This window comes from Saccopteryx leptura, chromosome 6 (assembly GCF_036850995.1).
Source record: "Saccopteryx leptura isolate mSacLep1 chromosome 6, mSacLep1_pri_phased_curated, whole genome shotgun sequence".
Classification (NCBI taxonomy): domain Eukaryota; kingdom Metazoa; phylum Chordata; class Mammalia; order Chiroptera; family Emballonuridae; genus Saccopteryx; species Saccopteryx leptura.
Genome location: NC_089508.1, coordinates 180,135,057 through 180,156,993, shown reverse-complemented (window position 1 = coordinate 180,156,993; position 21,937 = coordinate 180,135,057). Strand labels below are relative to the sequence as shown.

Below are 21,937 nucleotides of genomic sequence, written 5' to 3'. Positions count from 1 at the left end.
ATAATAGTTGGCTGCCAATGTCAGTGGTGTGCATGGGCAATAAGCGTTGACCAATTGAAACTAGGTGTGATATTCTAGTTTTCAATGAAAATTCTCCTTGAAAGAGTTGACTTCCAACCAGGTACCTTTCTCTACTGGTGGAAAAGAATACAGTTGCATCCGTTTTCTTTGCTCTGCCAGTCTTTGGCTGGGGAGAAACTGAACGCGTCAGGAGATTTAGGAGAAAGGGGGCGGTGCTTCACCCCTCAGAGATTCTCATCAGTTCATTTACCTCTGCGGAAACTTCTCGAGAGGAGACCGTTCATCTTACCTCACTCCGCCTCTCGTGAAGTAGCGAACGAACAGTTCTCAGACAATCCCTTTCGGTGTGATTAATCCAGTCCTCAGGAGTCTGTTCTCTCATCCCGGCAGTGGGAATGATCATCGCCTCGCCATAGCTACGCGGTGCGATTCAAATACGGCGGGAAATAAAGGAGAAAATAGAGAGTTTGGTACATAGTAGGCCCACAGTAAATGGTCTGTTGGCCACCGACTCGGCTGCAGTCAGCGTGCTGGCCGTGGAGCCCACCATCGCCTGGCTTTGTCATGTTACTATGGTGGTTCGGGCCTCCCTTCGGTCCCCGGACTGTGCCCGAGTTAGCCACTGCGCTGAGGAGCGGCGTCTCGGTTTCTCTCTTCGCTTGTCCTTATCCCTTTCACCAAATGCCCCCAGTGTTTACAGAAAGGCAGGGCAGGATCTGGGTGAGCTCACAACGCCAGTCTAGACACACACAAACAACCTGATTCTGTCCACTAGGGCGGGGGCATTCGGGCTTTCTCTACCAGGTCTCCCAATGGGAAACACGGAATGCGCACACACGCGCGTTCTCTACCAGATCTCCCAATGGGAAACACAGAATGCGCACACACGCGCGTTCTCTACCAGATCTCCCAATGGGAAACACGGAATGCGCACACACGCGCGTTCTCTACCAGATCTCCCAATGGGAAACACGGAATGCGCACACACGCGCGTTCTCTACCAGATCTCCCAATGGGAAACCCGGATTGCGCACACACGCGCGTTCTCTACCAGATCTCCCAATGGGAAACACGGATTGCGCACACACGCGCGTTCTCTACCAGATCTCCCAATGGGAAACCCGGATTGCGCACACACGCGCGTTCTCTACCAGATCTCCCAATGGGAAACACGGAATGCGCACACACGCGCGTTCTCTACCAGATCTCCCAATGGGAAACCCGGATTGCGCACACACGCGCGTTCTCTACCAGATCTCCCAATGGGAAACCCGGATTGCGCACACACGCGCGTTCTCTACCAGATCTCCCAATGAGAAACCTGGATCGCGCACACACGCGCGTTCTCTACCAGGTCTCCCAATGGGAAACCCGGATTGCGCACACACGCGTGTTCTCTACCAGATCTCCCAATGGGAAACACAGATTGCGCACACACGCGCGTGCAGATACACATGCCGGTGTGAATACATGTGTGAGTGAATGTGTAAAAAGCATTCTGAGAATTTCTATTTCATTTTTTTTTTAAGTTCTGGGAGCAGTGAAGCTTGCGTGTGCTTACAAGTCTCCCCGCCAGCCTCCTCACCCCAACATCCTGATCACAATTCTCAGTCCCCTTTACTCTCTCTCAGGTCGTTACTTCAGTGTTGTCAAGTTTCAGGTTAGTTTTTTTGTTTTTTTGTTTTCTGTCTTTGGCAGCAGCTCGCGAGCTGTTTCTTATATGTTCATTAGCCGATGGTTTGGGATCTGACTGGGATGAAGAGCCAGGTGAGGGCTCCTTCACACTCCAGTGCCGTCGGCCAGCCCGTTTCATCACATCGCTCCGACTCTAACCCTGACTCCTCACAGGGGACGTGGCGTAATGCCTTACAAAGAAAGGACAATTCACTTGCGAAAAAAGGAAGATTTGTTTGAGCTTGAAGCTTTTCAGAGTTCTCTATCCTGTTTCAATTCCTAATTCTCCTTCCTGGCTTTGTTCAAGTGTGGGGTTGGGTTTTTTTTTCCATTTCTAGATAATAGTAATAATATACTTTTTTTAAGCTCTTACTAATCTTGGCATGATTACGTCATGTATCCTCACAAAAACCCAATGAGATAGGTGCTGTTATTGTCCCCATTATACACGTAAGGAAACTGGGCCATAGAAGGTTAAGTAACTTTGCCCAAGGTCGCTGAGCCGGGAAGTGTTGGGACCAGGATTCAAAGCCGCCTCACCCAGAGTCTCAGCTCCTCAAGTTTTCAGTAGCTCATCTCTCTGGCCCTTTGACTGTTACCTTGAGAGTACCCAGAGATCTGATTGGAAAGCGCACATGTATAATTTTCCATATTCTTTCCACAGATTAGTAAGTGGCAGGACGAACAAATGTAGGCTTAGCTCCGTGGGGAAGAGGAATTCAGCCGCTCTTGGCCTCCTTGCTTCTCCCTTATGTCTTTCGTGCAGAAAGATTTCTGAGTATGGAGAGAATTCTCTTCTGCCTAACGCTATATACTATATAGTACTTGTCAAACGTGTCGAGCAAAGACGCTGATGAGGGTTACAAGAAAAATACATGTTGCAAAGTCAGATAAGATCAGAAGGCAATAGGGTATAAGCCTGCAAGTACTGCTCACTACAGGACCTGCTCAGATACTTCAGTAAGCCCAAAGGAAGTACGGGGGTAGCCACTAGTGTCTAGTATTTCTAAACATTAAACCACAGAAATCTTTTATTCCAAGGAACATATTCCAGGACTGCTGCATGAGAGGTAAGATTACAATTTAGGGATTTGCCCCCAACTACATTATAGGTATTTACTTCTATAGATATACATGCATATTTTGTTAAGGTTTCCCCGGATTTTCCTGACATGAACCTACTACCACCACATCCTTGAAAAAGCTGTACAACAAAGGGGAAGAGTTTTCTGTAGTCAAGAACTTTCAAAAACCCTTAACAGCCACTAGAACAAAGCTACCATCCGTAGGCTTCTTGCCTGGGCTGGGGCTTTTGCATGCATTGTCTCTTAGTCCTTGCAACAGTCTTCTGGAGTGGATGTTACAATACCCATTTTACAGGTAAAAACTCTGAGGTCCAGAAAGGGCAAATTTCACTCGGGAGCTTTTGAACACCTACAAGTGTGGTTTGTTTGGAAATTTAATATCTTAAATACTAAGTATTGATGGCTTTTGTTGGCTTGTTTTCCCTCTAAGTCCCTGCTGTCTCTGTGGCTTTCACCGTATCGAAAGGGTTTACATTAACCACAGAGATTTCTGGAAACCTGCCCCACCCATGCACCCACACCCATTTCACCATTTTACAGGTGATGAGTGATTACGATATCCTGTAAATACAGAGTCAGTAAAAAAAAGCTTTGTTCCAGCTCCATTAACCAGTATTTCTCAAGGTGGAGTCTGCCAAACCCGTATCTCAAGAGATAGTTCTTGAAAAATGAGGTTCATGGTCAAATCTGATTGGGAAGCCTGTGTCCTATGGATTCCTCTTGGATGTTTCAGTAAGCATTAACATACTAAGGTCTCCCAGAAGACTTAGAGTCAAGAGGCTGGTTAAACTAACTCTGAGCTTTCCAAACTTATTTAACCTTAGAACCATCTTTCAGCACACTAATTTTTATCCTTCCTGTGGCAATTCGGGGGAAATGTTAGGCTGGACCGTGGAGCACCCCTGATAACAACAGGCGAGGAGTGACGGAGAAGTTGACAGTCCTCACAGCTTCCGCAGTTTGTTCATCCCTATCCTGTCTAGATTCAAATGAAACTATAAAACATGAAAGGGCTTCTCAAAAGAATCTTCTTTCTGTGACACATCAAATCATTCTCAAGGTTGCCAAAGAGTTGGTTTCAAAATCCTTTTCTCAACTTGGATCAAACCAATTTTTTTCCCAGTTGGAATTTTTATTGTGATGGACCATTATTATTATTATTATTATTATTATTTGTATTTTTCCGAAGTTAAAAGCGGGGAGGCAGTCAGACAGACTCCCGCATGCTCCCGACCAGAATCCACCCGGCATGCCCACCAGGGGGCGATGCTTTGCCCACCCGGCACATTACTCCATTTCAGCCAGAGTCATTCTAGCACCTGAGGCAGCGGCCATGGAGCCATCCTCAGCGCCCCTGCCAACTTTGCTCCAATGGAGCCATGGCTGCAGGAGGGGAAGAGAGAGATAGAGAGGAAGGAGAGGGGGAAGGGTGGAGAAGCAGATGGTCGCTTCTCCTGTGTGCCCTGGCCGGGAATCGAACCTGGGACTTCCGCACACTGGCCTGACGCTCTATTACTGAGCCAACAGGCCAGGGCCATGATGGGCCATCTTTGAATTCACAAAATTATTGACTTGTTTGTGAAATATTTATTCCCACATCCCATTGCTGGGAAAAGGGCAGAGAGGGAAGAAATCCAAAATTATGATTATGCTAAGAGAACATCCTTAGAGAATTATATTGTCCATTTTTCTCTTTGATGACATTTTGATGTCTGAAACCTCTCCTTTAAAAGGATTTCCAAGATGGGTACCAGGCATTTAACATCTGGAAATGAATGTATGCCATTTGTTTTGGGAAACGGAGCAGTTACCAAACCGAAGAATCAAAAATGAATTCTTCCAATTAGGGTTTCACTTGAAACACCTTTCTGGTGTGAAAGAATAAAATTCAATGGAATAAATTTGGAGATGTGATTGACTTTATTAACTGATTCATGAATCGGGCACCATCCCATCCAGCAACTAGAATGGTGCTCTGAGAGGCTGTAAAAAAAATGGAGGTTTTTATAGCAAGAAGGGTGATCAAGGGAGCTATCAACAAAAGAAAAGAAAAAATTATTTTTAGACCAGAACATCTTTTGGAGGAAAAGGAATGATAAGGACTTTTTAACATGCAGATTGCCTCTTCTTTTTATGGGATGGGAGTACAGAGAGGTGACGGTGACGGAGAGAACCCAACATGACAGAAGATCTCACTGATGTTGACCAGAAATTTTTAGACTGGTTGATCAAGAGTGCATTAGTGGGAGAGGTTGAAACAGCAATTAGGTCAGGTGTTAAAACCCAGGTTTGATATCATGGGCTTTATTTAGCACAAGTGTCACCATTTTGAATCTGTGGTTTTTCTATTTAACCATTGTTACCTGTTATTCAAATAAATAACAGGCAGCATTCTTCTGAAGCTTGTGTCAGATCACTTCCCAGTGCCAACCGAGAACTTGCTACACCAAGTGTGGTATGGAGCCTCTCCAGCATCACTTGAGAATTTATGGTAAATGTGTAATCTGATGCCCTACCCCAGGCCAAACCCGAATCTGCAGCTTCACAAGGTCACCATGTGATTTATGAGCACATTAAACTTTGGAAGCCCTGGTCTTGGGCATCATTGATTATTGTAATAATTCTGCTTACCTTTTTATGGCCTAGGTTAAAGATTCTAAATCGGCTCTCCTTTTTAACTAGCTTGCATTCCACAGATGGTTAGTATTTTTTTCAGCCATTGTCTCAGTAGGGAACAGCCACGGTAGTTGGACCCCCTGCAGTGAAAGCACATGCTGACTTGAATGTTGGGGCTAAAGTAGGTTTACAGTTACAAGTACCAGAAACACAGAGTTTATTCTTGTGTTATTATTTATTAACTATTGAATTATTTTCCATATGCACAACTGTAAACCTCATTTTGCCCACCCTGTCTTTAGGGGGTGGAGCAATCTGCTGGCAGATTTCAGGTGGGACAGAGAGTCATTTATTGACATCCTAGTTCAGTGACAATGCACATCAAATGGAGCAAAGGGTGGCAGCCTGTCATCTCAACCTTGCTTCCCTGAGAACCAGAGAAAATCCTTCTTTCCTGGTGGATTTTGTCACAGGACCTGCCCCTCACAGGCTCTCCCAAATAGCCGTTAAAAACAATACTTCGGGCCCTAGCCGGTTGGCTCAGTGGTAGAGCGTCAGCCTGGTGTGCAGGAGTCCCGGGTTCGATTCCCGGCCAGGGCACACAGGAGAAGCGCCCATCTGCTTCTCCACCCCTCCCCCTCTCCTTCCTCTCTGTCTCTCTCTTCCCCTCCTACAGCCAAGGCTCCATTGGAGCAAAGTTTGCCTGGGCACTGAGGATGGCTCTGTGGCCTCTGCCTCAGGCGCTAGAATGGCTCTGGTTGCAACAAAGCAATGCCTTAGATGGGCAGAACATCGCCCCCTGGTGGGCATGCCGGGTGGATCCCGGTTGGGCGCAGTCTGTCTGACTGCCTCACCATTTCCAGCTTCAGAAAAATACAAAAAGGAAAAAAAAACAATACTTCGTCTTTCTACCTGCTGACCACTGCTTAAGGTCAAGCCAAAGTTGCTGTGGTTTCGGGTTCTTTTAATTTAGGTTCTCGATAAAAATATATAATAATAATAACAAGGAATATCAACAGGCAACTTGATTGAGCACATAAAATAGGCACAGACAGTTCTTCTCCATGTTTTATATTTATTGTCTTTTCTACTCCTCACAAAGAACCCTATGAGAGGAGCCCTTGGATTATCCCTATCTGTCACGAAAGGCAAGAGCAGTCCAGCACCCTGCTAGCAATTGACTGAGCTCAAGTTAAAACTCAGACAGTTTTTTTTTTAATTCAGTGAGAGGAGGGGAGGCAGAGACAGACTCCCACATGCACCCCAACCAGGATCCACCTGGCAAGCTCACTAAGGGGTGATGCTTTGCCCATCTGGGGCATTGCTCTGTTGCTCAGCAACCAAACTCCTCTTAGCACCTGAGACAGAGGCCATGAAACCGTCCTCAGCACTTCAGGGCCAACTCGCTCCAGTCGAGCCTTGGCTACAGGAGGCAGAGAGAGAGAGAGAGAGAGAGAAGTGAGAGGGCGGAGGGGTAGAGAAGCATATGGGCGCTTCTCCTGTGTGCCCCAACCAGGACTCAAACCTGGGACATCCACACACTGGGCCAATGCTCTACAACTGCACAAACCAGCCAGAGCCAGTTCTTTTTTCCTTACTTTTTATTACAGAAATTTTCAAATCTAGCTAAAAGTAAAGAGAATAATATGATTAATGTTATGTATCCACCACTAATTTCAATAATCAACTCACAATCAATCCTGTTTTCTCTGTATCCCCATCTTTCTCTCTCTGCAAGTTATTTTGAAGCAAATCTTCCATATCACAATATGTCACTTGTCAATGTTTCAATATCTGTGTCTTAAGTATAGGATTTAAAAAATATACCATTATATCATTGTCATGACTCAAGTATTAGCAATGATTCCTTGATATCAGCTTTCAAGGCAGTGTTCAATGTTTTCTGTTTGTCTGAATTTAGGATTCAAATAAGGCCAAAGATTGAGATTTGTTCCTTTGATCTCTTTTACTCTATAGGTTGCCTATTTAGTTTTCTTTTTTATTGCATATTTAGGGGGTTTTTTCTTTTTGTTTTCTTTTTTTGTATTTTTCTGAAGTTGGAAACTGGGAGGCAGTCAGACAGACTCCCACATGTGCCCGACCAGGATCCACCCAGCACACCCACCAGGGGGCGATGCTCTGCCCATCTGGGGCATCGCTCTGTTGCAACCAGAGCCATTCTAGCACCTGAGGCAGAGGCCACAGAGCCATCCTCAGCACCCGGGCCAACGTTGCTCCAATGAAACCTTGGCTGCAGGAGGGGAAGAGAGAGACAGAGAGGAAGGAGAGGTGGAGGGGTGGAGAAGCAGATGGGCGCTTCTCCTGTGTGCCCTGGCCGGGAATCAAACCCGGGACTCCTGCACGCCAGGCCGACACTCTCCCACTGAGCCAACTGGCCAGGGCCTGTATATTTAGTTTTTGTTGCTGAATAAACCAAGTTGTTTGTCCTATAAAATCCCCTGTAGTTTTTTTTTTTTTCTCTTTTTACTGAATTTATTGGGGTGATGCTGGGTAACAAAATTATACAGGTTTCAGGTGCATAATTCCTCAACACACCATCAGCGCACTGCACTGCGTGTGCACCACCCAGAGTCAAGTCTCCGTCCATCACTATTCATCCCCCGTACTCTCTTCCGTCTCCCCACCCCCAGCAATCACCACACTATTGTCCATGTCCATGAATGTCTTTTTCTTTTTTTGTTTCTTTTTTGTTCGATTCCTCCACCTTTGCGCCCAGCCTCCCCACCCCCGACAGCGGTGAGCCTGCTCTCTATCAATGAGTCTGTCTCTATTTTGCTTGTTGGTTCCTTTTGTTCATTAGATTCCACATATCAGTGAAACACGTGGTGTTTTTCATTCTCTGACTGGCTTATTTCACTTAGCATAATGCTCTCCTGGTCCATCCAGGCCAGGCGTCCCCAAACTACGGCCTGCCTGCGGGCCGCATGCGGCCCCCTGAGGCCATTTATCCAGCCCCCCGCTGCACTTCCAGAAGGAGCACCTCTTTCATTGGTGGTCAGTGAGAGGAGCACTGTATGTGGCGGCCCTCCAACGGTCTGAGGGACAGTGAACTGGCCCCCTGTGTAAAAAGTTTGGGGACCCCTGATCCAGGCTATCACAAAGGGTAAGATTTCCTTCTTTTTTATAACCAAATAGCATTCCATTGTGTAAATGGACCACAGCTTTTCTATCCACTCATCTTCTAATGGACAGGTGGGCTGCTTCCAGATCTCGGCTATTGTAAATAATGCTACGATGAACATAGGGGTGCATATACGTATTCTATTCAATTAGAGTTTTGGGTTTCTTTGGATATAGTCCCAGAAATGGGATCACTGGGTCATAAGACAGTTCAGTTTTGAGTTTTTTGAGATAACTGCATACTGCCTTCCACAGTGGCTGCACCAGTCTGCATTCCCATCAACAGTGCACGAGACTTCCCTTTTCTCCACATCCTCTCTAACACTTGCTGTTTGTTGATTTATTGATGACAGCCATTCTGATACGTGTCAGGTGATATCTCATTGTGGTTTTAATTTACACCTCTCTGATGATTAGTTACATTGAGCATCTTTTTATATGCCTGTTGGCCATCTGTATGTCTCCTTCAGAGAAGTGTCTATTCACGTCCTTTGCCTATTTTTTATTTGGACTATTTGTGTTTTGGGGTTTTTTTTTTCTTTTTTGGTGTTGAGTTGTATAAGTCTTTATAAAGTTTGGAAATTAACCTCTTATCAGGTATATTAGTTAATATGTCCCACTCAGTGGGTTACCTTTTCATTTTGTTGATGGTTTCCTTTGCTGTGCAAAAGATTATTTAGTTTGACATAGTCCCATTTGTTTATTTTTGTTGTTGTTGTTATCCTTGCCCAAGGAGAGATATCAGAACAGATATTGGTCCAAGAGATGTCCGAGATTTTACTGCCTGGGTTTTTTTCTAGGGTTTTTCTGGTTTCTAGTCTAACATTCAAGCCTTGAATCCATTCTGAGTTTATTCTTGTGTATAGTGTAAGAAGGTAGGCCAGTTTCCCCAGTAGTCTTGATTTTGTTGAGTTCCTCATCTCCCTGGGGTGCCATTTAACCCGTGATGCAGTATGACACATTTCTAACATTGGTCGTCAGAGCCAGGTGCCTGAAGCTGATTCTGGTTTGATTTGTGTCTGTGCACTTCCATGTCAGTGTTACAGAGAGGAGACTCCTTGGCCTCCTCTGAAGGTGACCAAGGACTTTTTCTTTTTTATTATCTATGTGAACTTGTTGATTTGCACATAGCTGGGGGGTGCCAAACCACTGCCGTTATTACCTTTATTCCTTGTCCCATCTTTAGCCAGTGGGAACTTCTCCAAAGTGACTCCGGAGTCTTTCACCAGGACCTCAACAGTCTAATGTTGACACCTGACGCTAATATCATTTTACCTCAACTGAGAAAAAAGATTTCAAGATTAAATTTAGTTAATATTTGCCCACTTGAAAAAGGGGAACACAGCCCTCCAGGCCGATCTGGGTGTTTTTGTGGGGATCCCTCTGGCAGACAAAGACCCAGAATGATTGACCAGGAAGAGGCCTATGTCCTCATCCAGGTCACAGGAGGAAGCAGCTGCCACTCACCCTATTGTGGTTCATTTTGAAAAGAACTTCAACCCCACCCGGAAGCAGGAAGGTTACCAAATGCTGGTAACTGTCATTAGTTTTCAGATAGGCTTCTCAGAAATCAGTAGGTTAATTTGTATGCCGGGAAGGAAACCTCCATCACCAGCTGGGGCGTGAAGAACATTCGCTTCTACAATTGATCCAAACTAGTATGCTTTAAAAAAAAAAAAAAAGGCAAAACTTTAAATAGTATGATTGCAAGGTTGCAGTGTATACTGCTACATAGCTGCCAGGGTGGGTAGAGATTGTGTGCCCTGTAACCTCTAGTCCCTGCACAGTCCACGGGAGCATGCTACCAATCAGTTACCATTGCTGCCTCGCCACCTAACCCGTGGGGGGTGGGGGGGGGCGTGGGCGTGGTCCTTCCCGGCACCTAGCCTGAGGGTCACAGGGGAAACAGACTCGAGGAGCTACACAAAAGCTCAGTGATCCTGGTTCAGCTCTTCTTTTTCACAAATTCCCAGGCTCATGGTAAAAAGTAAAAAAAAATTAAAAATCAGTAAATAAATGCATTCTGTGTTCAAGAAAAAAAAGTCAGCTGATATCTCTTTTTTCAATTAACAACATCATCCTTGAATATTTCCTAATGGCCATGGAGGGCTTTCAAAGTGGTCTAAGTTATACTTCCTGTCCTCTAAGACTTTAGGACTGTGAATCCCTGTTGTTTTTTTTTTATTATAAAGACCCTTGTGACTATCAAAATATTTTTGCTCGCCCTTAACCACTCCCTCCAAGCTCTCCTCTCCGAAAGTAGTCCTTTCTGAGTCCATTATCTAAGAAAATAATGCAAAAAGTTACTATGGATTTGATGACTTTTTAAAATAGATTTGTAATTTATTGATTTCAAGAATTCCTACAGAAATTGGAAAACCATATATATGTGAGGCTTATTTTTACTGTGTTCACAGATGACATTTTGGTGCATTTGGGAATTTGCGGACCAGTTGCAGTGTTTAATCTACCGGTTGGCCCTTAAAAGTATAAGACAAGCTCAAAGTGAGTGGTATAGATATTTAAGAATTATCCAGGTTCAAAGGAAGGAGAGATTGCAATGGTCTCTGGTGGATAGACGGGCCCTTAACAGATATAACCCTTGAGCTTGGCTATGAAAGTTTGAAAGAATTGTCAATATGAAAAACTTGCAAAGAAATCATGAAAAAGGCCCAGTGGGTTTTCTCTGTGGGTAAACAGCATTAAATGGTTATATCAAGCAAAGAACAGTGCACATGTTAGAATCAGACAAGCCTGTGTGCTCATGAGCTGTGTGACCTTAAGTAAATTACTTACTATAATCAACATTCCGTTTTCTCCCCCATAAAATGGGATAACCTGTCCTGAACATGTCACGGGAGCATTGGGGAGATCAAATAAATAAGAGGCAGCATTTTCTGATCTATAGTTTTACCAAATAAATAGCCATCGTTATTTTTTTTTTTTTTTTTTCTTTTTTGGTATTTTTCCGAAGCTGGAAACGGGGAGAGACAGTCAGACAGACTCCCGCAAGCGCCCGACCGGGATCCACCCGGCACGCCCACCAGGGGCAACGCTCTGCCCACCAGGAGGCGATGCTCTGCCCCTCCGGGGCGTCGCTCTGCCGCGACCAGAGCCACTCTAGCGCCTGGGGCAGAAGCCAAGGAGCCATCCCCAGCACCCGGGCCATCTTTGCTCCAATGGAGCCTTGGCTGCGGGAGGGGAAGAGAGAGACAGAGAGGAAGGAGGGGGTGGTGGAGAAGCAAATGGGCGCCTCTCCTATGTGCCCTGGCCGGAAATCGAACCCAGGTCCCCCCGCACGCCAGGCCGATGCTCTACCGCTGAGCCAACCAGCCAGGGCATTTTTTTTAAAGGCTCAGATACGCGGATGCATCTGAGTCGACTAGGATTCTTTACAGGCTGGAAAAATGATCTAACGGAAGCAGAACAGAATTATTGCACCCATGTGGTGGGAGGTGGGTGGGAGGGAAGAAAACACATCGCAGAGCTCATGGAATCAGAGGAAATCTGAAGACCCAGGCTCAGAAACAGGGACCAGGAAACAGCGCAGTGGGAGAGATTAGCAGCAGCAGTTACCTGATAATCACATTTGTTTCTTTCTTCTTTGGGTCATTCCACTCAAGTCAAAGTCCACAGTGGGAGAGGCGAGTGGGTAGGGCATTTTGACTACCCTTCAAGATTATGAACCAGGGAGGGGAGAGAATTTCCCAAAAGGAAGTTGAAGGGTTGTTGATGCAAGAGGAGTAGAACAGTGAGTCTCCAGAAAACCCCCGTCCTCCGCGACAAAGAATTTCAAGAGCTCATTCAGACTGTTAGGTGTTTGCATAGTCTTAGGTAGAACCAACTTGAAACCTGGTTGTAAAGAATAGTGGAAACTAAACTTAGAAAGACAAGCGGTGAAGCTAGTGCAAGCTATATGCTTCACCGTGGCCTTTCCGGGGGGGCTTCGAGGATGCAGCTTGCTGTGTCTGAGCCACCGGTCAGTGAGGAGTACCTGAACCTGGAGAGTCATTACACGCTAACCCTTGGCTGATTTTCCTTCGCCTGCCTAGATACCATGACCGGTACGCATGCGCTAAGCTAGGAACCCTGCGTTGTTTTATGGCTGCAGTAATTGGCTTGTGTCAACAGCCTCTCTTCTCGGTCTGCCCTTCACTGTGGTTCAGAGAGCAGGGACATTCAGTAAATGGGTGAATGCGTGAACAAACGAGCAGTCTAGTCAGGCTCTTGTTGGGAAATTAAAGGAAATAGCATGCATGACATTAGTTGGTTATCGGCACAAAATAATCACTCAATAGACGCCACGGCAATAATAACAGAAGGGGGGGAAAGAGGAATAACTATGATGATGATGACAGTGACAATGATCATGACTGGCTTTGGAGTCCAGTTATATGAGGTGCAATCCTGGCTCTGTTGCTTACCGACCGTTAAACAATGGCTTCGGTTCAGTCTCCATTTGCACATCTATCTTTCAAAATCTCTTAGGGTTACTGTGAAAACTTAAGGACAGGTGCCTGGCACATAGTAAGTGCTCATGGTAGGCATGTGTGGCCCGAAGAACACAGAGACGTGTGCCCTCCGTTCTGGAAAGGGTCTGTCTTTTCCTGGACTCTGATTGATGGCACCCAGGCTATGTGGCTGGTAATGAGACTTCTATCAGGGCCAGAGCCTTAGAAAAAGCTGGGGAGAAAGATACGTTGGTTAGGTGGTCTTTATCCACAAGCTAAGAGGCTCTGCGAGGTAGAGAATCGGAAGGGAGTCGGGACTCCTGGTGACATTGAGGACCTGGCAGGGTTGGCAGGCATAGCAGCACCCTCCTGTCCGTGGTCTCCCCTGACTGTTCCCCAGGAATGAGCTTCGGCAGATGCTTCACAGCAAGCAGAGCCAGAAGGGCTGCCTTTGTAGATGGCAGGGCCCACACACCCCTCTCCAGAGCCCATCTTGAGGAGGGAGAGAAGGTGCCCAGGGGACAGGTAGCTGGAAAGGGAGAGGTCACTTCTCCATGAGGAGAGGAAGACAGACGGAGGACCCAAGGCCAGTGCCCAGAAGCAGAGCCAAACAAGGGGCACTTCAGGAAGAAGGCCACTAGGAAGCCCCTTGGAGGGACAAGAGAGAGAAACGTGGTCATCGCCAGGTCCGATTAAACAGGCGATGGGCCCTCATTGCAGCAGGATTCTTAGCTCTCAGATCCCGCGGCTGCTCCTCTCTGAAGTGAGTGTGGGCATAGAAAGTCAGCAATGAGCCGAGAGGTGTGGATCTGGGTGGGTTGGAGTGGGAAGAAGGGGGTGCACATGGCTTAATCAGGGGCATGAAAGTGGCCGACACATTACAGCGTGATCCATCGTCTTTGCAGAACTCAGCAAGTGTCGGCGGTCCCTGAAAGAATCGACACCCGGAGGGAACAGGGCCATATTTTTAGAAACTCCTGGATGGGTAATTAATTTCAAGTGACTGGAGTTTATTTATGTTGGCACCCCCGCAGATCCAACGGACAGCATTATTTACACGAAGCCAGAAAATGCTATCATTTCTTCTAATCAATTTGCCCCTTTGAACAGCTGTGCCTTGGGGCTTCCAGCTGTAAACTCACTCTTCGTGCTGAAAGCTCTACCCAGGAAAACGGTCCTTGCCTCCTTCCGTGTGCATAGCACGCAGCGCCTTGCACAACATTCCCACGTGGGTCCTGTCTTCTGGGGTGCGACTGAGATGGACAGGGGAACTGGTGCTAGTCCCATTCTACAGATGAGGAAACTGAGGCTTAGGAGTTGACTGCAGTAGTAGCCAGTGAGGGGTAGAATTGGGAAGCATGATTTCCCCACCCCTAATTGTATTTCCACCTTCCCAACTAACACCAGACGGTCTCTGGTCACACCTGTGTTCCAGTGCCAACGCTGGTGTGACCACGGGCAGCTGATTGAACCCTTCGGAGCTATAGTTTTTCTAGCTCCAAAGAGGGGATAATTAAAATTCCCATGCCACAGAGTAATTGTAAGCTTGGAAATAAACAACGTGTGTGAAGTTCTCATCACAGTGTGTGACAGAAATGAGAGTACAGTAAATGCTATTTATTTTGTTTTATTAGCAACTCTTTTCACAGAATTCTTACAACAGTAAAAAATTGAAACGATGTAAATGTTCAGTAGGGGAATGATGAAGCAAAGTGTGGTAGCATTCAGACAATAGATTTCTATGCTGGTGTTAATAAACGTAGAAAATTTTAGTAAGAGGTAAAAATGTTCAAGTTTACTGTATAAATAGTAAATCTGTTTTTAAATGCATAACTGTAGCCTGACCAGGCAGTGGCGCAGTAGATAGAGCATTGGCCTGGGATGCTGAGGACCCAGGTTTGAAGCCCAAGGTCGCTGGCCTGAACCCAAGGTCACTGGCTTGAGTAAGGGGTCACTGGCTTAGCTGGAGACCCCAGTCAAGGCACATACGAGAAAGCACTCAATGCACAACTGAGGTCCTGCAACTAAGAGTTGATGCTTCTCATCTCTCTCTTTTCCTGTCTGTTCCTGTCAGTCCCTCTCTCTCTCAAAAAAAAAAAAGCATAACTATATAAATAAATGTGTCCATATATAAATGTGTGTGTATGTATATATATATAAAATCCTGGGAATATTATATACATAAAACTATTAACTGTGTTTATCTCTAAATAGTGTTATATAAATGGAGATTATAAATCTATAACCTCTTATTTTTGGTCACCTCTTTCTATACTGCCCAGTGTGGTAGCCACTAGCCACATGCAGCTATTTAAATTCAAGTTAATTAAAATTAAATAAAATTTTAAAATCTATTCTTTACTCACCCTATCACATTTCAACAGCCCCATACAATCCATGGCCTCCATATTGGACAAGTTCAGCACGTGCCCGTCACTCCAGGAAGGCGTGCTGGACAAGCGCTGCTCTAGCGACTCAACCCCGGGCAGTTTGGGTTGTCACAGCTAGGGAGCGTGCAGCTGGCATCCAGGGGTCAGAGGATGCTCCTAAACGCCCCACAGGCACAGAGGAACAAGGCCAGCTGACTTTGCCCTGCTGAGCATCCAAATTTTATTTGCATGTTTTTCTTCTCCTTAACGAGGATTTAACAGGTTTTTTTCTAAGACCTTACAGCTACCACAGGGCGACAAAGCAGGGATTACCTTATTTGCAATGGTTCTAACAACGATTAGCTCCCCGATGATCCTGTTAAAACTAGATCCCTCTCTATAACCTCGTGACATCCTCTCTCTCACAGGGCGTGCAGTTCGAGCCCGAGTGTTTCCACAACACCATCGTGTGTGAGAAGCCCAACAACCACCTCAACAGATTCAAGGGTTATATGTAAGTATTTCAGGCCTCCGTGCTTCTAGTGAAGACTTCCTCGGAGGCTAGAAAACATTTTCTTCTTAAAATGGCTACACAGATAAGCATTTGAATCCTGGGGAAATTTGTTTCTTTTTTTTTTATCACAAAGAAGGGCTCAAGAAAACCCAGTTGTGAAACTTTTCTGATTCTTTTTTTTCTGGCCAGAGTGACAGTTAATTATCTTGTGGGGTTAAATTCGCTAATGTTTCCTAGAACTCTGGTGAAATAGTATCACAATCAAGACCACCCTCTGATTCAGGGGAGGCGGGTGTGATTTAATTAAGATCCATTTTCTGAAAAGAGCCTGGGTTGCATGGCAGGTAAGAACCAAAACTTCGGGGGGGGCTTGACAGATGTTGATTTGAAACGAGATCCTATCACTGACAGAAGCTGGGTGAACTTGGGTAAATTAATCAACCTCTCTGGGCCTTAGTTTTCACATCTGTAAGATAAAGATTATAACATCTCCATCATGGGATTTTTCTTTTCAAAGCCTGAAGTTGTTTATCATATGCAAAAAGCCCTTAGCACAGCAACGGGCAACAGAGTAAATATTCGGTTAACAGTCCTGCTCTTGATGAATTTATGATTACTCTATCCCTCAACTTTGGTTCAGCCTGAGAATTTGATTTTAATTCTGCTCCCACATCAGACTACTGGTCTTGCTGAGGGGGGAAAAAGGTTACGGATATTAATAAATGCCCTTGTAGAGTGCTTTCACCATTTTTAGAGTAGTCATCTCATTGAATCTGCACAACCACCCTGGGAAGAATGATTTCATTTTTCAGATAGAGAATCTGATGATTTAAGCCTTCTTGGGATTCACCCAAAGGTCCACAGCAGGTGTAAGACGAAGCCAGGACTTCAATCCGGGTCTTTTCGCTCCACCCCCCCCCCCGGTATGTTTTCCACGGTTGGCCAGTTGGTCATGCAGAACAGAGCTCAGCCTGGCTGTGGCGACTTCTCCACCAATTTTGGAGGGAGGCTTACGAAGGCTTCTTGGAAGGCAGGTGTCTAGGCTTTGCCTCCCTCCACATTTTCTCAGGCCGCTTGGGACGTCGCGAGGAGCAATGTGAGAGAGGGGGAGGGGTCAGAACGATACAAGAGAAATAGCCACTTCTAAACACCAAGGGTTCCTTATAAGCACAGAGAGAGCAGATGGAGACAGAGGAAGGTTTGAACTCCTGGAGGAGAGGGGGATTCATCGTGGGTGTCTGGCAAGGTATAGCTTGCCACCTGCCACCACCATCCCCCCACCAGCGAGGAGTCCGTTCCTCTTGCCCGAGGTTTGTGGACTTAGTTGATCCCAGGTCACCGTGCCTGAAGCCATTCTCCTTCCTCTTAGAGACAAGCCTCATTGCCGGGTTTCTCCCTGCCCCTAACAGCTGGTGCCAGCAGCCAGCCTTTCTGAGCTTTGAAACCTCGGACAGGACTTCCCTATCTCCAGGAACCCATGCACTCGCTCTTCTTGGTTGCTACCCCGAAGGGTGTCTTTCCCCCATCTGCCAGGCCTTATGGGTGAGCCAGAAGAGTCTAGTTGGTCTGCCCAGTAGCCAACCATGGAATGAGGGAGAATTCTCCACTGTGGTCCTGCATCCCTTTTAACGCTGTTTGAAGGTTGGGGGTGTCAGCTTGGAAAATGCAACTTTTAAGCAAAGAAGGTCTCTATAGAATAGTGGTTCTCAACCAAGGGCACTCCCACCCCACCCCCCAGCACCCCAAGGGACTCTTTACACTGTCTGGAGACATTTTGGGTTGTCACACTAGGGAGCGTGCTGCTGGCATCTAGTAGATAGAGGCCAGAGATGCTATTGAACACCCTACAGCAGTGGTCCCCAACCCCCGGGCTGCGGACCGGTGCCGGTCCATGGGCCATTTGGTACCAGTCCATAGAGAAAGAATAAATAAGTTACATTATTTCCATTTTATTTATATTTAAGTCTGAACAATGTTTTATTTTTAAAAAATGACCAGATTCCCTCTGTTACATCCGTCTAAGACTCACTCTTGACGCTTGTCTCGGTCACGTGATACATTTATCTGTCCCACCCTAAAGGCTGGTCTGTGAAAATATTTTCTGACAGTAAACCAATCTGTGAGCCAAAAAAGGTTGGGGACCACCGCCCTACAAGGCCCTGGCTGGACAATCCCACAACAAAGAATGACCCCGCCCAAATGTCAGAGCGTCAAGGTGGAGAAAGGCAGCTCTAACCACAGGCTGTCGTTTGCCAAAGCCGCCTCTGTGTTGCAAAGTTAGATAAATAAGTTGTAGAAAAGAGTTAACGATATGCTAGCACCAAATAAAGACATTTCCTTGTTGAATTCTGAAGACTTGCGAATGTAAATGACTGATTCGGTGGCATTAACGGGGCTCTACCTTGTGAGCCCTGGAGTAGTGAGAACCACGTGAGGACTGGCGTCTGTGGCCTGGCTTCCCCAGCCCTAGGATGTCCCGTGTCTTCTGTGTGTGGCTTTGGAAACATGTGTTACCCTCTCTGAGCTTCTCCTTTTTCACAATGAAAGATATTCACCCTGCTGACTTCCCAGAGCCTTGAAGAGTCGCATAAAATCACCTAAGAAAATGTAGTTTATAAACACAGTAAGGAATAATTAGTGCTAAAAGGCATACTGAATGACAATATAGCACTTTAGAGCCAGACTTTCTGGGTTTGAATCTCTGTTCTGCCCCTTACTAGCTCAGTCTCCCTGTCTCTAAAGCGGGTGTGAAAACATGACCTATCTTACAAGGCTGCCATGCTGGTTAACTGCATTAATGCATGGAAAACACATCTGTCAGGTCTGAAAAGGAATTATCGAAGAGCTAGAAGGAGGAAAAGCCCTAAAGTTTCAGATTATTACTCTGCTGTTCTTCCAGTGTTGTGGGGCAGTTAATTTAAACTTCCTAAAAATCCCACAGGAAAGGCGTCCGGGTAGAACAAGGGCCAGACACACCAGGTAAGAACTGGTGTCAGTTGGACTCAGAATTTTCCAGCATGAGGGAGAAAGGGGCTATGATCCCTGAGGCTAGAGGAGGAGAAAACACTCTCCAGCTTGAAGGAGCTGCCTCCCCGCGCCTGCCTGCCTCCTGGGATGTCTGTCTGTTTTATAAGAGATGGAGCCGGAGGAGGGTAGTACAGGCGCGAGGCCAGTAAGCGAAGGCGCTTGAAGGTGAGGAGTCCGACAACTGCTCCTCCTTGCCCGTCTCAAGTGCCCGAAGAGGGGCTGCCCGGTGTCTGCTGTGGACTCAGACGGTCAGCTTGTGCAGCTCCGGTCCCGGCGGCTAGGTGACAGAGAGCCTGTGAACACAGCTACACAGCCCTTGGCGGGCCGGAAGCCAGTTCCCCCACCAACCCTTTGGAGGCTCTCTCCGAGTTCCACCTGTGAGATGGGGAAGTGAGGCTTCCCTTCGGGGTAGGTAACTCCCTTCCAACAGTCCAGCCGCCCGGGAGCAGTCAAGAGCAGCGCTTGAACGTGGAGGTTCGGTTCCGAGTAATACTGCTCTTCTGAAAAAGAGGGAGGACAGGGATTGTGTTTGCTCATTGAGGGCACCGTGCAGATGCCGCTGTACCTGGTGACAGAGTGGAGAGGCCACCAACACTCCCTGTCTTTCCTCACCACCAGGGAGCATCCTGACCAGACCAGGACCGGCTTTGGCAGTGAGAGTCTTCTGCTTCGAGGCTGCACCATCAGAAACACCGAGCTGGCTGTTGGCATTGTCGTCTATGCAGGTCATTGTCCCTGGACAGCTTCTTTTGTCCCTCTCCTTTATCTTCCCTCCTCCGTCCCCTCCTCCAAATCCATCTGCAGTCAGGGCAAGTGCACATCCATTCTAAGGAGTAGAGGCGCAGAACTTCCCATTTCTCAGCTAAGCAAACTGAGGCTGGAATCGCAGCTGCCCACGCGGTCCACAGGAGACATAATTAGATTCCAAGTTACTGTCTCTGGGCTGAACGAGACGAGACGGGGAGGGAGAGTCCTTCTCATTCACCATGAATGGTTTTGAGACACTAACTATAGGCAGGATGTATATGTTGCAGAGCCTAAGGAATAGCCTCACCAAACTGAATAACTTCGCCCATGTGCCTCAGTTTCCTCATCCATACAATGGGGGGGGGGGGGCAGGGTATTTGTATCTGCCTCATAGAGTCCTCGTGAGGATCACATGGCCAAACACATGGAAAGCCCTGCAAAGTATCTGGCATGCAAAGGAGTGATGGATTTTCACTGTGGTGTTTTTGCAGTTAAGTTTTTATCGTGATCTGGATTCATTTTATGGTTCCAGTTATGATGTCTGTCCTTGCCACTGCAATTTTGCTTTCCAATTACAAAAGTGACAGATGGCAACACTTGTTACAATGACATCTGAAGTCTTGGAGGGCAGTGTTTAGGCTGCTCTATCCCTGGTACCTAGAACCCCGCGCTGCCTGGGTTCGCAATAAATACCTGCTGTAACGTTAACAACTGCAGACTTCTTCCTCTGTAGGGGAAACTCAGTCCCCCAGAGGTGTCCACTTTTGCGGGAAGATTCCAGAATACATTTTCCTGGGTCTTCCATTCACTGGGGCACCTTGTAATTATTTTGTTTGCTTATTGTTTTGTTTGATTTTTTTTTGGTCTGAGTGGAACCCCACTTTTGATGGATATAGAAGAACATTTTAGACATCAGTCTACCCCAAGATTCACTCTTTGGGACTGTCAAAGAAAAACCAGTTTTTAAAGGAATAATGTCACAATCTAGTTAGCTTTCCCCGATTTGGGGGAAGGGAGGTTGTGTTTGTCAGTTCAGGTGACTGTTTTCTTAAGGTCTTTGTGAATGAAGTTCAGTGCTGTCTAGCAGACCCACTAAAGATCAACTCCGTGCCAATCCCTGTCCCACCAAGAAAACCCACACAGGCTTGGAGTCTGCTTCTCTGAGGGATCAGGAACCAAGAAGCTCTGTGTGAGTGCTGGGAGTGGCATGTGAGGGGACACATGTGGAGAGACAGTTCATCCATGGCCCTGGGGGGGGGGGGGGGACGGGTAGGCTGCCTGGGGCCAAATCCACCCGCGGGCTCCAAATTCCTGTGCTGGTTGGCTAAGCGTTCAACACAGAGGGACTACGCATTCCTGCCTTGTAGGACTATAAGGTTCCAATGAAATGATCTGTGAAAAGAGTTAACAGAATGCCTGGCATATTTAGGCTCTCAGAAGAGTGTGAGCAGAAGGGTGCTAGCTGTTGTTAGTGTTAGCTAAAGCTAGGGTGCTCAGCCTTGGCACAGTTGACGCAGGGGTCCAGCCTGTTCTCTGTGGCGAGGGCTGCCTCGTGGGATGCTGAGCAGCGTCCCTGGCCCCTACCCACGAGATGCCAATAGCACCAAAAGGTCTCGAGACATTGCCAAATGTTTCCTGGGCGGTATAATCCCCCCGGCTGAGAATGACTGGTCTCGAGCCTCTCCCTGGAGAATATGGATGGACACAATAGGAGCACATCAGTGTCAAAGGCCCACGAAAGCCAAGCTGCACTTCGCAGAGGAAGCAGTCCAGTGTGTTAATCCACTCCCCCCGCCCCAAACACACACACAGCCACCATCTCCCGATTTGCAGACAAGGAATTGAGGTGCAAAGGGATTCATTCACTCAGGGTCACTTGTCTCCTGAGATTAATTCCATGTAACCCAAAGTCAAGTATCTGCAGGATCAAGCTCTGTGGACGCTAGAGCCCATGTTCTAACCGCTACACCGTACTGCCTCCCCCCTTGAGTCCAACGCTTGCCAAAAGAACAGGGGGATGTTGAAGGTGAAGAGCAGGTGTTTGAAGAGGGTGGTCCCAGGACCGACTGTCAAATGGGGTGACCCTGAGGCAGGCAGGAAGGCACAGTGTCATCAGCACCATCGGCCTGTGCTCACTGGGCTGTGGAAGCCCCCTCACAACGGTAGTGACGCGGGTCTAATTGAATAAGCCTGGAGCTTGCTACTCCTCCTGTTTTGTTGCCACTTTAAATCCACAGGGCAACCAGCTCAACAGCATTAAACCCATTCACTGCTGGAGCTGATGTATTAGTT

General features: G+C 46.8%; 1 protein-coding gene across 4 annotated transcripts in view; it reads left to right on the top strand.

Annotated features, from left to right (window-relative positions):
- The window catches only part of ATP10B (ATPase phospholipid transporting 10B (putative)), a 264,075-nt gene that overhangs the window by 179,798 nt on the left and 62,340 nt on the right, over positions 1-21,937 (top strand). For all 4 annotated transcript variants that reach the window (XM_066341903.1, XM_066341904.1, XM_066341906.1 and 1 more), the window contains 2 exons: positions 15,786-15,871; positions 19,517-19,623. In XM_066341903.1, coding sequence (XP_066198000.1) covers positions 15,786-15,871; positions 19,517-19,623 — 193 coding nt within the window. The remainder of the gene's footprint in view (positions 1-15,785; positions 15,872-19,516; positions 19,624-21,937) is intronic.